The sequence below is a fragment of the Jaculus jaculus genome, chromosome 7 (genome assembly GCF_020740685.1).
Source record: "Jaculus jaculus isolate mJacJac1 chromosome 7, mJacJac1.mat.Y.cur, whole genome shotgun sequence".
In the NCBI taxonomy this organism is placed as follows: domain Eukaryota; kingdom Metazoa; phylum Chordata; class Mammalia; order Rodentia; family Dipodidae; genus Jaculus; species Jaculus jaculus.
Genome location: NC_059108.1, coordinates 4,340,773 through 4,357,376, shown reverse-complemented (window position 1 = coordinate 4,357,376; position 16,604 = coordinate 4,340,773). Strand labels below are relative to the sequence as shown.

Genomic DNA, 16,604 nt, shown 5'->3' with positions numbered 1-16,604 from the left:
GCCACTGCAAACAAACTCCAGATGCGTGTGCCCCCTTGTGCATCTGGCTAACGTGGGTCCTGGGGAATTGAGCCTCGAAACGGGGTCCTTGGGCTTCACAGGCAAGCGCTTAACCACTAAGCCATCTCTCCAGGCCGAGCATCCTTATTTTCAAGGCTGCTCTAACATCCAGGCAATGAATGGGAAATACTCATTTGTGGTGAAAAATAAATTTCAAATACATTCCTAGTTAGAATTGCAGAGTCATAACAAGAAACTGCCGTGGCACCAGTATTGGTAACCAGTATTTATCATAAAAAGCTCCTTCATTTAGTTGTTTCCTTACCTTTTTGTTGCACACACAGTGATCTAGAAGATGAGGAGCTTGAACGTCCATCCAGCTCAGAAACACCATCCTCTCCACTGGATACTTCGTGGGACAATGGCACCTTGTTGTTACAAGAGACAGAGGTGGCATTAGCTGCATCTGTGTTCTGACCACTGAGTCGTCTTACTTCAGACCTTCCCCAGTGCTATGGTGTCCTGGGCACCTAGGTGAAAGGGGCTATGCCTGGTGGGAGAGAACGAGCCAGGGCCCTCCTTGTGGGCAGTCTGGGCAGAAGAGCTCGGACAGTTATGCCTAGGCTGTGGAGAGCCCTTGGCCCTGCCATGCCGCTGGCTTCCCTTCTACACTCCTGAGGGGACCAGCTAAGAGAAAGGGCCACCTCACTTCTCTCAGGACAGTCCCCTATGCTGTCCTCGCAGGCAGTGCTGCTGCTTTATGCAAGTCTGTGGGTGACAAAGTGCCGGCCCACTGGGGGACCTGCTCCAAGCCATGCTGTTTGCTGTCAGTCCACCAGTGGTCATTTGCTGAGGTAAGGGAGGTCTGCCCACCACTGTCTGATTAGCTCCTTCACAGGCGCCGTGCATGGTGCCAGGGCCAGGAAACTGTCCCTTTGAGGCACTCTGACTGGCCGGGTTCTGGAGGGCAGGGTCACAAGAGTAGAGACTGGTGCTCTAAAGATCCTCCCTCACCTCCCCAAGCTGCAGGAAAACTGCGTTGGGGATTGGCTGGGCTGAGCTGGACTATACTGGGCCATAGGAGGGACACCTTCATGGCTTGCAGCAAGATGCCCATCACAAGAGCACTGCAGAGGCAAGAGCTGAAACCTCTAGTTTTCCAGGCTCTGCATGTGTTTCCACTGAGGAGAAGCAGCAGACAGACCTCCCAACATACTCATCATCGGAGGTGGGGGAGGGCAAATGACCTCCGGCTATGTCTCTCCCAGGGCCAAACAGCCTGGGTCACCATGCAAAAGACATGCAACTTCCCGGCATGGAGAGGTCCAGGACCAGCAATGGTCATGTTGTCAGCGGTGGATGGAAGTGGGCAGTGTGCATCCACATTATGGGTACGTGATGGTACTTGAGCTTGCGGGGTTTTACGGAGAGAGCAAAACTATGCTTCTCACAGAAAACTACAGTAGGGCCGGGCGCTCGGGAGGCAGAGGTAGGAGGATCACTGTGAGTTCGAGGCCAGGCTGAGACTACACAGTGAATTCCAGGTCAGCCTGGGCCAGAGTGAGACCCTACCTCAAAAAACTAAAAGAAAAAGGAAAAGGAAAAGAAACAGAAACCTACACTAGGAACGTGGATGCACAGAGGTTTGAGCTTGAGCCTACCCAGGCAGAAGGAAGAGCGAAGAGCAAAGCAAACAGGACAAAGGGCTGGGGAGACTGGGAGAGCAAAAGGAACGGAATCAGAAGAGAACAGAGGCGCCTGCTCGTGCGCTCTTCACAGCACGTGAAGGCGACCGGGGAGAAGCGGCGGTGGGCTCGGTCACCTGGCGTCTGTGTGGGACAGTGCACTCAGCGTCTCTGTGGCCTCCCGCGTCTCTGCAGCTGCTGTCCTCCTGCAGGTCCTTGCAGCTGGAGGACCCCTGCGTTTCAGTCTCCCCTTCTTCACCATAGTCTGACGTCTCACAGGATGGTGAAGTTCTTCCAGGCCCATTCTGCCAACCAGACCTGTATGATCACATTAAAGACAAAATAAACAAGTAAGTTAGCATTTGACTTGATATTTACACCCATCCTCCTTTTTCTTCCCTTGAGACAGCTAAGCCTCACCTTGAGCTCATGATCCTCCCACCTCCCACTCCAAAGTGCTGGAATTCCAGGTGTGAGCCACCATTCCTGGCCAAAGCCTACTTTTTGACATTTTAAATGCTTGCTCTAAAAGTAACTAGCGGGCTGGAGAGATGGCTTAGTGGTTAAGGTGTTTGCCTACTAAAGCCAAAAGATCCTGATTCCATTCTGCATTACCCACATAAGGCAGATGCATAAGGGGATTTTCAGTAGCTGGAGGTCCTGGCTCACTCATTCTTTCTCCCTCTCTTTCAAATAAATAAGTAATTTTTTTTTAAGTGAGTCTACAGCCAGGTGTGGAGGTGTACGCCTTTAATCTCAGCACTCGGGAGACTAAGGTAGAAGGATCGCGGTGAGTTTGAGGCCACCCTGAGACTACATAGTGAATTCCAGGTCAGCCTGGACTAAAATGAAACCCTAACTCAAAAAAAAAAAAAAAAAGTAACTAGCAAGCTGGGCGTAGTGTCACACGCCTTTAATCCCAGCAGTTGGGAGGCAGACGTAGAAGGATCACCATAAATTCAAGGCCAACTTGAGACTACATAGTGAATTCTAGGTCAGCCTGAAGAGATGGCTTAGCAGTTAAGCACTTGCCTGTGAAGCCTAAGGACCCCAGTTCGAGGCTCAATTCCCCAGGACCCACATAAGCCAGAGGCACAATGTGGCATATGCATCTGGAGTTCGTTTGCAGTGGCTGGAGGCCCTGGCACACCCATTCTCTCTCTCTCCTCCCGCCCCTCTCCCTCTTTCTCTGTCGCTCTCAAATAAATAAAAATTAACAACAACAACAACAAATGTAACTAGCAGTCACCTCCCCTTGACACTATCCAGAGCAAGTCTTTCATACAATAGGAACTTCTTTTGGTGTATGACCAGTCTGTAGAGCTGTCTATTAGAGTCCACAGGCCCATGAGCACTAGGTCACTGTTAGGGCATCACAGGCACCGCTCAGCCACTAAACTGGTCTTGCACAATTTCACTACTTAAAGCTGGGTTTGAAATACAATGGTGCTGATCCAACCCCCCCCCCCCACACACCCCTGGCTAGGGATCCTCCTTTCCAGTTTTCTTCTCATGGTCTTATATCCTTTGTCTTTCCAGTGAATTTAAGAACTATTTCCTTATCATTAAACCCTATTCAGACAAAGTGTAATTCATCCTTGAAGAAAACTGGCCATATTTAAACATCTCAAAGGCAAGATTTCTTTTCTTTATAAGAGGTAGCAATTTCTTTTTAGACAAAGCACATTTAAAAAAAAAAAAAAACATTCTATTTATTGGGCTGGAGAGATGGCTCAGTAGTTAAGGTGCTTGCCTGAGAAGCCTAAGGACCCAGGTTCGATACCCCAGTGCCCACCTAAGCCACAGGCACAAGGTGGCGGATGCATCTGGAGTTCGTTTGCAGTGACTGGAGGCCCTGGTGCACCCATTCTCTCTCTCTCTCTCTCTCTCTCTGCCTCTTTCTCTCTTTCAAACAAATAAATAAAATATTTTTAAAATACTTTATTTATTTGCAAGCAGAGATAAGAGACATAGATGGAGAGATCAGATACCCAAAAGCCTGCAGCCTCCACAAAGGGACTCCAGACACATGCACCACCTTGTGCATGTGGTTTATGTGGGCACTGGGAAATCAAACCTGGGTCCTTAGTCTTCTCCGGCAAGTGCCTTAGCTACTGAGCCATCTCTCCAGCCCTTCTTTTCTTTTTGATGCATGGTCCAACTGCATTTCCCAGGCCAGAACTGAACTCCTAAACTCAAATGATCCTCTTGGTTCAACCTCCTACCTAGCTAAGATTATATACAATGCAACTGGCTGGGGTCAAGATTTAGATGTAAAATCCCAAAGCATAGCACATTGCTACAATCCCAGCTCTTTGGAAGGCTAAAGCACAAGAATCACGAGTCTGAGGCCATCCTGGGCATTGCATTCAGCTACGTGTTGGTGGGACGAACATCCACCAGACAGCTTGTGGAAGGAAAGGGTTTCTTCCAGGCTCATGGAGTCCAGGGGAACACCATTAACAGTGGAAGAGGATGGCTCCCTTCCACAGATCCAAGCAGTGACATGCCACTGACAGCCAGCACCACCAGCAAGTGCAAAACACCAGAACTCAAACTGCTCTCCACACGCCGTAGGGCTGGACTCAAATCCATCCCCAGGGACACACCCCCTCTAGCAGGAATCTGCCTGCTAGGAGCTCAAGTCGGAACTTTAATCAAAATGACTGCATTGGGGGCTGGAGAGATGGCTTAGTGGTTAAGGCACTTGTCGGCAAAGCCTAGTGACTCAGGTTCAATTCCCCAGTACCCATGTAAAGCAGATGCACAAAGTGGCGCATGCATCTGGAGTACAACTACAGTGGCTAGAGGTCCTGGCGTGCCCACTCTCCCCGACCCTTTCTACTTGCAAATCAATTAATTAATATTATGAGGGTTTTTTTGTTTTGGTTTTTGTTTGTTTGTTTGTTTTTTCCAGGTAGGGTTTCGCTCTAGCCCAGGCTGATCTGGAATTCACTATGGAGTCTCAGGGTAGCCTCGAACTCATAGCGATCCTCCTATCTCTGCCTCTTGAGTGCTGGGATTAAAGGCATGTGCCACCACACCCAGCATGATTAATTAATTTTTAAAAGTGACTGAAGATATGGGTGTGGTGGCGCACACCTTTAATCCCAGCACTCGGGAGGCAGAGGTAGGAGGACTGAAGTGAGTTCAAGGCCAGCCTGTAACTCCATGGTGAATTCCAGGACAACCAAGGCTAGTGTAAGACCCTACCTCAAAGTATAAAAGAATAAAAATAAAAAAAAGACTGAGTCTATGGGCCAAACAAACTACCACACTGGGCTACATAGGAAAACCTTGTCTCAGAAAAATGAAAGAATAATTAATATTTCTGGTCAATGCTCCTTAAATCAGTGATGAAGATCAGACGGCTTCGATTGGCATAAACACATGCCCACATGGTGACCATGCCAAGCGTCCCCTTCTGCTCTGATGAAAGGCACACAGCAGCGATATGCCCCTACCCAAGCCTTAGCTCCGAGTTGGCGGCACAGGGCTCAGCGAAGATGTCCTTGTCACTGTCTGGCGGGAATCTCTGGCCAGGCTGGGGAATGGCGACAGTCTGTCCTGTCAACGTAGTAGCCAGAACGGCTGCAGCCAGAGCAGACCTACAGACAGAAAGAGAGCAGGAGGCGTGACCACCAAGCTGAAGGTAACACTGACCACGATTTTCCTTGTCAACTGCAGCAGTCACTAATCAGCACTGACAGCGTGCCTGTAGTCATGGCGGGGCATAGGTCACACCTGTAGTCACACTTGGAAGGCTGATGCAGGAGGATCAAGGCCAGCCCGGGCTACACAGTGAGATAGGCATAAATTTAAAGGGGAATTTTTACAGATATTTACAAAATACTCAAAAATACAAGAAAAGTAATAGATTCACATTATTGACTTTAAAAGTCAAGAAAAGAAAAAGAACAGTCTTCAAAAGGTCCCTGCTTATTGCCTGGGGAAATTTCCGGTCACAAGTAGCACAGGAAGGGGGACAGGGGTGCGCCTGGCAGACTCCCTACACTGCGGGTGAGTGTTCAGGGACACCAGGGCATGTAGAGTTTGCAGGACGGAGTGCCCGAAGGGAGATCTGCACACAGAGACCTTGGAGACGGAGAAGGGCCCCACATGCTCAGCAGAACATTCCTAAGCACCACATGTGAGGCAATTCTCCGAGGCTGAAGAACCATCCAGGGCATTAGAGCAGTAGGGACAGATGCTGACATGCTGGGACATGTCTGGTTCCAGACTGGAAAGGCCTTCTGTTCACAGGACACTGGCGCTCTGAGAAGTCGGACGGAGCTAAGCACAGGGAATAGCCAGTCATGGTGGAGCCCGGCCCTAGATGCTCCTCACCAGACCAGTACTCACGACCAACGTGCGTCCAAAAAAGTTCACGGCACCACCAAACGAAATGCATAGCAGCAACAAGGTAACATTTACATCTTGTCACCAAAGAAAACCAGACAGGTACCGATGCCAAAAAATGACTCGCTTTAAAATGATGAAAATAATCAGTTAATTGAAATCTGCTATGAATTGAACATATACATGAAAATTAGCAGAAAAGAAAATTAAGAGAGTTTGTTGAGCCAGACATGGTGATGCACACCTTTAATCACAGTACTTGGGAGGCAGAGGTAAGAGGATTGATAAGAGTTTGAGGCCACTCTGAAACTACATAGTGAATTCCAGGTCAGCCTGAATGAGAGTGAGACCCTACCTTGAAAAGCAAAAACAAACAAACTACATGGAGACTGGAAGATTATTAAAAAGACCACCAATTCATCTTAGACAATATTAGAGATGAAAAATACGCTGAATGTGAGTAACAGCCTAGCTTACATTGCTAGAAAAATATTAATGAAATTGAAAGAAAAACCAAAAGCATGAACAGAAAATAATTTAAGTGAAAATCTGAATGAGATGTGGAATTAACACTGTTGCTTTATGGTTTTTTCTTTTTTATATTTTTTAATATGTAAGCAGAGATAGATAAGTAGAGGAGGGGGAGAGTGGATGTTCCAGAGCCTTCAGCCACTGCAAACCAACTCCAGAAGCATGCACTGTGCATCTCTTTACATGGGTCCTGGAGAACCACACTCAGGTCATCAGGCTTTGCAGGCAAGCGCCTTAACTGCCGAGCTGTATCTTTCATCTGTTGCTTCGTGTTTTCAAGCACTAATTCAAGCTTGGGCACACAGCTCAGGGGCAAAGCACCTGCTGAACATGTGCAAAGCCCCCAGTTCTAACCCAGCTCTACAAGCAAAACAAAAAATCCACACTGAGGTTTGGTGCAACTGTCTACCCAGCAATAGAGACTAATGCAATCGCTCTTTTCATCAAATGCTACTGGAACAACCCAGTAGCCATGTACAAAGAAACAAAAAAATGCCAGACATGGTGGTCTTGCCTACAGGAGGCTGAAGTAGGAGGACTGTAGTGAGTTCAAGGACAGCCTGTGCTACAGATTGAGTTCCAAGTTAGTCTGGACTAGAGTGAGACCCTGCCTCACCAAAAACAAGAAAGAAAGAAAAGAGGAAGGCAGAAAGGGAGGGAGGGAGGAAAGAACATGGATCAGTATTTCCCATGCCATTACAAAGTAACTCCCATTGGATCACAGGAACTAACTGTAAAACTGAAAACCACAGAACTTCTAGATTAAAATACAGATGAGGAAAACCGTGTACCTTGGGAAAGGTAAAGATTTCTTAGGTGTGATACTGAGAGTGATTCTTTTGTAACAAGGAGCCCTCTGCTCTTTGAAAGCACTGCTCAGAAAAACAAAGAGAAAATCCATAGATGCAGGGAAAAAAACACTTGCAAGTCACTTCTTTGATAAAGGATTTGTGAACTGAATATATAAAGAACTCTCAGAAGAAATAGTAGGAAAACAAGAAGCAGGTTTTCATTTGTTCAAAAAAAATAACTTTATTTGCAAGCGAGGGAGGAGGAATAGGTCCTCTTGCTGCTGCAAACAAACTCCAGAAACACGGACCACCTTGTGCATCTAGCTTTACATGGGTACTGAGAATTGAACCCGGGCCATCAGGCTTTGCCAGCAAGGGCCTTTAACCTCTGAGCCATCTCTCCAGGCCTGGTTTTGTTTCTTTAGAAGTGTTCACTCGCCAGGCGTGGTGGAACATGCCTTTAATCCTGGCACTCAGGAGGCAGAGGTAGGAGGACTGCTGTGAGTTTGAGGCCATCCTGACACTACATAGTGAATTCCAGGTCAGCCTGAGCTACAGTGAGACTCTACCTCGAAAAAAAGAAAAAAGAAAAAAAAAGCTCAGGCTTGCCTAGAACTTACTATATAGGAGAGCCCAGGCTGGCTTCAAACTTCAGATCCTCCTGCCTCAGCATCCTAGGTGTTGGGATGACAAGGTGGCTGGAGCAGAAAGCCGGGTGTCCCACACCACTAATCTTTTGCTTGGCCTTGTCTTAAGGTGGAGTCTCTTTACTGATTCTGGAGCTTGCGGAACTCCCGACTCTTGGGTCTGTGCTCCCCTGTGGAATTGAGGTTACGTGTGTGTGTCTGTGTGTGTGCGTGTTTTCACACCCATCCATTTACCTGAAATCTGGAGATTAGAATCCTGGCGGCCTCAGGTCCTCATGCTTGCACAGAAAGTGCACTTAACTCCTCTCTCCAGCCTTATATTCAAAGTTTTAAAAACTGACCAAGATGATAGCTTACACTCAGGCTTCCCAGTGGGTGCCAAGAAAGACTGTTCAGCCACCCACAGATGGAGCGCAACATGAACACTTACAAGTATATCCCTGAAACTGCCCCTTGGGCAGAGACCCAAAATTACCACGGGAGAGATGGGAGCTTGACATGTACACCTCAACATCAAGCTGACAGCTGTCTGCTAAATTACTCATGGGCTAGCTTGTGCCCATCTCCTCAGAAAGTGTGGAGACGGAAACCCACCATACAAACTGTACATTGATTACTTGTGCATTTCACAACTTTCAAAAACCTACAAAGTTGGGCATGGTGGTGCACGCCTTTAATCCCAGCACGTGGCAGGCTGAGGAAGGAGGACCGGCCATGAGTTTCAGGGCAGCCTGGGACTACAGAGTGAATTCCAGGTCAGCCTGGGCTAAAGTAAGACCCTACCTCAAAAACAAAAACAAAAACCCACAGACATGTGTATAAAAATTAGCCATTGAGAGTAACATCTATAAATCCATAGAAATAGATGACCACACCAGATGCTGGTGAGATGTGAAGCAACAGGGGTTCATGCTGCTGGTGGGAAAAGAAACTGGACAACTTGGGGGACTGGAGAGATGGCTTAGTGGTTAAGTGCCTGCCTGTGAGACCTAAGGACTCTGGTTTGAAGCTTGATTCCCCAGTACCCATGTAAGTCAGATGTACAAGGTGGCACATGCATCTGGAGTTCGTTTATGGTGGCTGGAGGTCCTGGTGCGCCCATTCTCTCTCTCTCTCCCTCTGTTGCTCTCAAATAAATAAAAAAATAACAAAAATTAAAAAGAATTTGGACAATTTGGGAAAATAGCTTGGCAAATACTTTAGGAATTTATATATACAGAGTCTTGCCACACAGCCCAGTGCTGAGAGGACAAGTGTGTGCTGCCATGCTGCTCTTGAGGAAGGCTTTCTGATGCGCTCAGCAGGAAGCAGCACATTTTGTGTGCTTTCTGGGCAGTGAGGTGGAAAGCTTGCCCTCAAGCGTAACTATGGCCACATGAACACTTAAGTTCCAAGGACACAACACCAACACTGAAGAGCTGGACATGGCTGACTGCTGCTGCCCCACAGCTCCACAGCTCCACAGCCAGCCTTCACATTCTGGGCCAGTGACAGACACCTGAATGTCGCAGTGACCCAGCATACAGCGGACCACAGGACCCTTCTCACAGGGTGACTAAGAAGGTCAGAGACACTGTTTTTTCAGTGCTTTCCAGACTTGCTCAAAGTAATTAATAATTAAAAAGTCATTTATGCTGTCAAAATTTGGTTGAAGAAAACAAAAAGTAAACACAGAAGTTTTTTTTGTTTTTTCTCTCTGATATTAGGAATGGAACACAGCATCTCTCACTAGCTAAGGAACTCAGCAGCTAAGCAAATGCTCCTCTACTGAGCTACAACCCTAGCAGTTCAAAGAGGTTTTTTTTTCCTTTTATGTTTTGTTTTATTTCTATCAAGAGGTATAGAATATTCTAGTATCAAAGAAAACTAAGAAGGTGCCATGCTGGAATGAAATCAGTGCTTGTTGATTGCTAGTAATAAAAGTCAATGTATTTTAATGAATTAAAAACAGTCAAAGCTGGGTGTGGTGGTGCACGCCTTTAATCCCAGCACTTAGGAGGTGAGGGAGGAGGATCACTGTAAGTTCGAGTCCATCCTAAGACTACTTAGTGAATTCCAAGCCAGCCTGGGCTAGAGTAAGACCCTACCTCGAAAAACAAAAAACAAAACAAAATAGTCAAGACAGATATAGTGGCTGATACATGTAGCCCCAGCACTTGGGAGACTGAGGTAGGACTGCTGTGAGTTCAAGGCCAGCCTGAGCTACAGAGTGAGTGCCAGGTGAGCCTGGGCTAGAGTAAGGCCCTGCATTGGGAAAAAAAAAAAAAAGACTGTGTAATTCCAAATTCTCTTAAAAGTACTACTACTGGGCTGGAGAGATGGCCTAGTGGTTAAGCGCTTGCCTGTGAAGCCTAAGGACCCCGGTTCGAGGCTCGATTCCCCAGGACCCACGTTAGCTAGATGCACAAGGGGGTGCATGCATCTGGAGTTCGTTTGCAGTGGCTGGAGGCCCTGGCGTGCCCATTCTCTCTCTCTCTCTTTCTCTGTCACTTTCAAACAAATAAAAATAAACCAAAATAAAAAAAAAATACTACTACTACCCTGACTGAATATGTATTTCAGCATGCACAAGGTCTTGGGCTCCACTCTCTGGAAGAAAGAAAGAAAGGAAAAAAGAAGAAAAAGAGGGGAAAGGAGAAAGAGAAGGGTGGAGTGAGGAAGGAAGGAAGAAAGGAGGGAGGGAAGGAGGGAGGAAAGGAAAGTTAATCTGAGGTGTCGGGCTTCAGGGTCCAATACTTTGAAAGCACTTATTACAATCATGAAATCTGAGGGCTACATTGATGGTGACAGCCCAAGTCCATTATCCTGCAGAGAAGCCAGGTTAAGTACATTATGGAACCATGAGGAGAATATTTCAAGGATGTCATTCTGGTCACTCCACTTGTGATCTCCTTGGCCAGCCTGAATAGTTCCAGGATTCAGTACTTGGTGGCCAAGCACAGGGGTGACCTCAGGACGGCAGAACCCACACTCACCTGCGTCTCTCTGGAGATGGGTCAGGGCTGCGGGGAGGAGGAGTTCGAGGCACTGCTGGCTTTGGGGCCAGGCTAGCAGCGGGGACCAAGCCAGGGATGATGTGTTTCTGCAAATGAAACCCAGAACAGGTCACCGGGAGGAGGAAATCACTTGGGTCCTGTCACCACTTCTCAAGTTGACCCTTCTGGCCTGCAGTCCCACGGGCGCCCCACTCCTCCTCGCTTCTCCCATTTCCCATTTGGCCAGGCGAGTGCATCCGCCAAGGGCGTGCCATCACAGGTGCCCGCCATCACGGATGCCCATGGTGGGAGGGAGGGGGCTCTCTTCCTTTCCTCCTTAAGGCAGCTCTCCTGACTCTCATGTTTCATTTCATTAATGAATGCTTCGGTGTTAATGAGGCAGGCCTCGGGATGTGTCTGTGAGGGCTTTTTTAGAGAGATTAACTGCCTGAATTTGGGCAGTGTACCATTCCCATGGACTAAAACAAGAGAACCAGCATTCCCCTTTTTGCCTTCCCTGTCCCGGTCTGCTGAGATGTGACACATTCCTGCCACCGAGCCACCCACCACTATGGACTATACACCCTCATACTATGGACCAAATGAACTCTCCCTTCTGAAGTTGCTTCTTGACAGGCGTCTGGTCAGAGATGAGTAACTGAGACACTGAGAGCTTGCCTCTGCATTGGTCCCACAGCATGGCCCCCAATGGTGTCTCTCCCTACAGAGTGAGCAAGAGTCACAAGCAACAAATGCCATTTTCATCTTTAGAAGACGAAAAACTAGGGCTTCTTAAAGTGAACGCAGTTCTCACCAGTACCGCTGCCTCGCCTTGCTCTCAGGACAAATTCCAACCCCCCCAATCTCTCAACCCATGGTCCCAGGCCCTACCGGCCCGAAGCACAGGGCGGACAGGGCTACTCACAAACTGGCTCCTGCAATTCCTTCGAAAGCTCCGCAGCATCTTTGCTGAAGGGCTGCCCCGCCAGGGGTTGGATTTACAAGCAGAAACTCCGCAGTGGGGGACCACTCGCTAAGTCCAGCTCGTTAACACAGAGAGCGCTGGCCAGTGCCAGAGGGCGCGCCCGCGGATGTTGAGACCCCTCGCTGACGCCGGAGAGCTCCCGAGGCCTGGGCCGCTCGCTGAGGCCGGGAGAACTCCCGAGGCCGGGACCCCTCGTTGATGCCGGGACGCCGGGACCCCTCGCTGACGCCGGGAGAGCTCCCGAGGCCTGGGCCGCTCGCTGACACCGGGACGCCGGGACCCCTCGTTGATGCCGGGACGCCGGGACCCCTCGCCGATGCCGGGAGAGCTCCCGAGGCCGGGACCCCTCGCGGACGCCGGGAGAGCTCCGAGGCCTGCACCCGCTGGCGCCAGGACCCCTTACAAAAACGAGGACCACTCACTGACGTCGGGAGAGGTCCCCAAACACCACTTCTGCCACCCCCGGTCCCAATCCAGACGCTGTTCCTTCCACGCTCACTTCGCAACAACCGCGCACCCCATTGGCTCTGCGTCTGCCTTCGACCAATGAGAGCCAAGTTTACTTCCACTCGCGAGTCGCTCTTGGCAACCAGCGGTGCCTCATTCAAATCCCCGCAAATGGAGAGACGGCCTGGAGCTTTCTGTTCTGTTACTGGCTAGTTCCGGTGTCCATCTGTGACACCCCAGCCAATAGGATGCCAGATGGAGGGCGGGATCATCGAAAAGCAAGACTGGCGGGAAGTCTGAACTGCTGCGGGCTTTAGACCGGCCACGGCGCAGACCCACGCGGGGCGCCGGGACCACGCAGGTAACTGGAAGTGAGGGACAGGGCCACCGAGACCGCAACTCCCCGGCTCTCACCCGGCGTGGCGCCGCACGCCTGCATCCCCGCTCTCGGTGGTGGGCCGGTGGAGTCGGGAGAATTAATTGATTGCCGCGAGCTCGAAGCTAGCCGGGGTAATGTAGCAATGAGTAAGCCAGACCAGAGCTACATAGCGAGACACTGTGTCCAAAATGATGATGATGATGATGATGATGATGATACCGCCGCCAATTTGCAGGTGCCAAAGAGGACCCTGCTAAAGAGGTCCTGGCTCCCGGTGGGACCGTGTGCCTAGAGCTTGCTCCACTGCGGACTTGCATTTCCCGCCTTAGAAGCCGTCCATGGACTGGAACCCCGCTGATGGCACTGGCCCAGTGCACGTGCCTTTGGGGCACGTTGTGGCTAATGAGAAATGGCGCGGGTCACAGTTGGCTCAGGAGATGCAAGGTCAGTGGGCTGCCTTTTGTCACTTGCATACATAGGCATTAAAAGAAAAAAAGAAAAATCAGGGCTGGAGAGATGGCTTAACGGTTAAGCGCTTGCATGTGAAACCTAAGAACCCCGGTTCGAGGCTCAGTTCCTCAGTACCCGCATAAGCCAGATGCACAAAATGGCACATGCATCTGGAGTTTGCAATGGCTGTAGGAACTGGTGTGCCCATTCTCGCTCTCCCCCTCCCCTTTCTCTCTGTCTCTCTCAAATAAAAATAAGCAAAAATTAAAAAATATATAAATAGCCGGGCGCAGTGGTGCATGCCTTTAATCCCAGCACTTGGGAGGCAGAGGTAGGAGGATTGCTGTGAGTTCAAGGCCACCCTGAGACTCCATAGTGAATTCCAGGTCAGCCTGGGCTAGAGTGAGACCCTACCTCGAAAAAAACAAAAACTAACTAAATAAATAAATACACATTCTACCCATTGCTGCCTTACTCGCCTGGGTTAAAAGAACTCATTTCGTTGTATTTTAAGGAAAGATTAAACTCATCTTTGAGGATGGTGCGACACTGGCAGATTTTTACCTATCCAGCAGATCTTGCATTCTTTATATTACTGAAGCTGATTTGGTGGCCGGAAATAGCTACAGAAAGAGGCTGGTTCGTGTTAGAAATGTAAGTACTGAGCTAAAGAAACTGAAATTGAACATTGTCTCAAAGCCTCCATCCTTTGGTTTGTTTGTTTTTTTTAAGGTAGGGCTGACCTGGAATTCACTATGTAGTCTCAGGATGGCCTCAAACTCACAGCGATCCTCCTCCCAAGTGCTGTGATTAAAGGCATTTGCCACCAGACCTGGCTAAAGCTTCCATCCTTCCGAATAAGCAGAAAGTGGTAACATTCTTAACTTTTAATGGAATTTTGTTACCCAATTGTTTATTTTTTTTCCCCTCTGAAGTCCAGTACTCTTCAAGGCATTGTAGTTGTTGAAAAAACAGGAATGAGTGAACAATACTTCCCAGCGGTCCAGAAGTTTACTGTGCTAGACCTGGGGATGGTGTTGCTTCCAGTGGCCAGCCAGAGGGAAGCATCCTGCCTCATTGTCCAGTTGGTAAGTGCTGGATTCCTGTTTCACAACAACCTTGTCCTGCGAAGCCTCAGCTAGGGATTGAACCCAGGGCCTCATGTGCCCTAGACAGGCGCTCATAACATAGGAGTGACATGTCCTCTAACCCTGTCTGGGCTTGGACTCCTCATCCTCCACATGTCCTGCAGGCATGCACCACTGGCCTGGGTTAAACCTCAGCACTTTGGTATGTAGGTCTATTATGTTTATCTTCTTTTTTTTTTTTGGCAAGCAGAGAAGACAGAATAGGCACATCAGGGCGTCTAGCCACTGCAAACTCCAGATACATGCACCATCCAGTGCATCTGGCTTTATGTGGGTACTGGAGAATTGAACCTAGGTTGTCAGGCTCCGTAGGCAAACACCCTAACTGCTGAGCCATCTCTCCAGCCCCTTTATCTTATTTTTTAAATTTGTTTATTTGCATACAGAGAGTGGCAGAAAGAGGGAGGATATGGGAATGCCAGGGCCTCTAGCCACTGGAAACAAACTCCAGATGTGTACGCCACTTCATGCATTTGGCTTTACATGGATACCGGGGGAATCAAATCTGGGTCCATTGGCTTTGTAGAAAGGGCCCTAATTGCTAAAACCTCTCTCCAGCCCCTCCTGGAGGACTTTTAAAAATAGTGATCCTGGGTTGGAGAGATGGCTTAGTGGTTAATGGCTGGCTTCAAACTCATGATCCTCCTGCCTCAGCTTTCTGACTGCTGGGTTGCAGACACATGCTACCACATCTGGGCAAAACTTCTCTTCTGATAGGAAAGCTTCTGTAGGCCCTGTTAGAAACCTGTCTTTTAGGTATGGCCAACATTTAACAACTAAAATATTTCTTAAAGGACTATAGGAAAGTATGTGAATTCCTCATGTTTTTCACTAGTATTCCCCCGCCCCCCCGAGGTAGGGTCTCACTGTAGCCCAGGCTGACCTGGAATTCACTATGTAGTCATAGGGTGACCTGGAACTCATGGTGATCCTCCTACCTCTGCCTCCCGAGTGGTGGGATTAAAGGTATGCACCACCACACCCAGCTTTTTCACTAGTTTTAACTTAAATATTCTGTAAACTCACACTTCTTGTTGCTGGGTTTTTTCCTAGGTAGAGTCTCACCCTAGCCCAGGAACTCGCTCTGTATTCCCAGGCTGGCGGCAATCCTACTGCTGCCTCCCAAGTACAGGGATTAAAGGCATGTTCTACTATGCCCAGCTAAGGGTAAACTCAATTTTTTTGTAAGTTATTTTACTCTCAGTGTGGTCATATGACCCATCTTTTTTTTATTGACAACTTCCATATTATAGACAGTAAACCGTGGCAATTCCCTTCACACCCCCCTTTTTCCCCTTTGCAACTCCAGTTTCCATCATACCCTTCCTCCTCAGTCTCTTTATGCTGATAATATGACCCATCTTTAAACAATTTTGCTAGTATCTAAAACTGAATCCACAGTATATGAAAACTTCTGAGGCCATGAAGTGAATCAAATGGAAAACCTGTTTTGAGAAAACCGCCTGCCCTCCAGAGGGTGCTCCTGTGCCTCACGGTGACTTTCCCTTTCAGGTTCAAGAGCAAGCCAGAGAGCCCAGCAGGAACCCCTTCCTCAGGAAGAGGCGCTCTGTGCTCTCTGAGGCGTCCCTGGTCCGAACTGTGCAGCAGATCCCGGGGGTTGGAAGGGTTAAAGCTCCCCTTCTGCTTCAGAGGTTTTCAAGCATCCAGCGACTGAGTAACGCGTCCACTCAAGAACTCGAGCCAGTGGTTGGACAAGCGGCCGCACAGCACATCCATGCCTTCTTCACCCAACTCAGGTGACAACTGGCCTCACATCCACGACTCTTCCTTCAGGCCACAAACTACAGGATCTTGTTTTCATGTGTACAAAGCTAGAAGGGGCTGGGAGATGGCTCAGGGGATAAACCTCATGCTGTACAGGGTAAAGACCAGAGTTTGGGCCCCCAGAACCCATGTAAATACCAAATGCACACGAGGGATTCCCCAGACGAGCTGGCTGGCTAGACTAGCCCAATGCATCATGAGCTTGGGTTCAAGTGAGAGACCTACCTCAGTAAATAATGTGGAGAGTAATTGAGGAAGACACGTGATACCAGCCTCTGGTCTAACACCTCCCCCCCCCCAACATATCTACCTACAAACACAAAGGAAGAGAATGCAGTTCCCTCCTAGTGGTGAACAGCGAAAGATAAAAACTGATGGTGCTCAGGAGTCCCCTGGCCTTGCTGTCTGAGCACTAAGTTTGT

General features: G+C 48.7%; 2 protein-coding genes across 5 annotated transcripts in view; one reads left to right on the top strand and one right to left on the bottom strand.

Moving 5' to 3' along the window:
- Cep89 (centrosomal protein 89) overlaps positions 1-12,237 on the bottom strand; it is a 36,789-nt gene extending 24,552 nt beyond the window's left edge. Inside the window, exons 1-5 of the mRNA XM_045155240.1 lie at positions 11,914-12,237; positions 10,989-11,095; positions 5,150-5,293; positions 1,823-2,003; positions 326-428 (exon numbers count right to left, since the gene is read on the bottom strand). Coding sequence (XP_045011175.1) covers positions 326-428; positions 1,823-2,003; positions 5,150-5,293; positions 10,989-11,095; positions 11,914-11,952 — 574 coding nt within the window. The 5' untranslated portion in view covers positions 11,953-12,237. The remainder of the gene's footprint in view (positions 1-325; positions 429-1,822; positions 2,004-5,149; positions 5,294-10,988; positions 11,096-11,913) is intronic.
- Positions 12,238-12,699: 462 nt separating this feature from the next.
- Faap24 (FA core complex associated protein 24) lies at positions 12,700-16,506 on the top strand. Of its 4 annotated transcripts, none has more exons than XM_045154755.1 (5): positions 12,700-12,781; positions 13,035-13,243; positions 13,764-13,888; positions 14,185-14,337; positions 15,910-16,506. In XM_045154755.1, the coding sequence occupies exons 2-5, from the start codon at positions 13,138-13,140 to the stop codon at positions 16,156-16,158; spliced, it is 633 nt and encodes a 210-aa protein (XP_045010690.1). In that variant the 5' UTR covers positions 12,700-12,781; positions 13,035-13,137; the 3' UTR covers positions 16,159-16,506. The 4 variants fall into 4 exon arrangements, with proteins under 4 accessions (XP_045010690.1, XP_045010689.1, XP_045010691.1 ...); XM_045154754.1 differs by having other exon boundaries at positions 13,764-13,903; XM_045154757.1 differs by lacking the exon at positions 12,700-12,781 and having other exon boundaries at positions 13,229-13,243; positions 13,769-13,903.
- Positions 16,507-16,604: the final 98 nt, after the last annotated feature.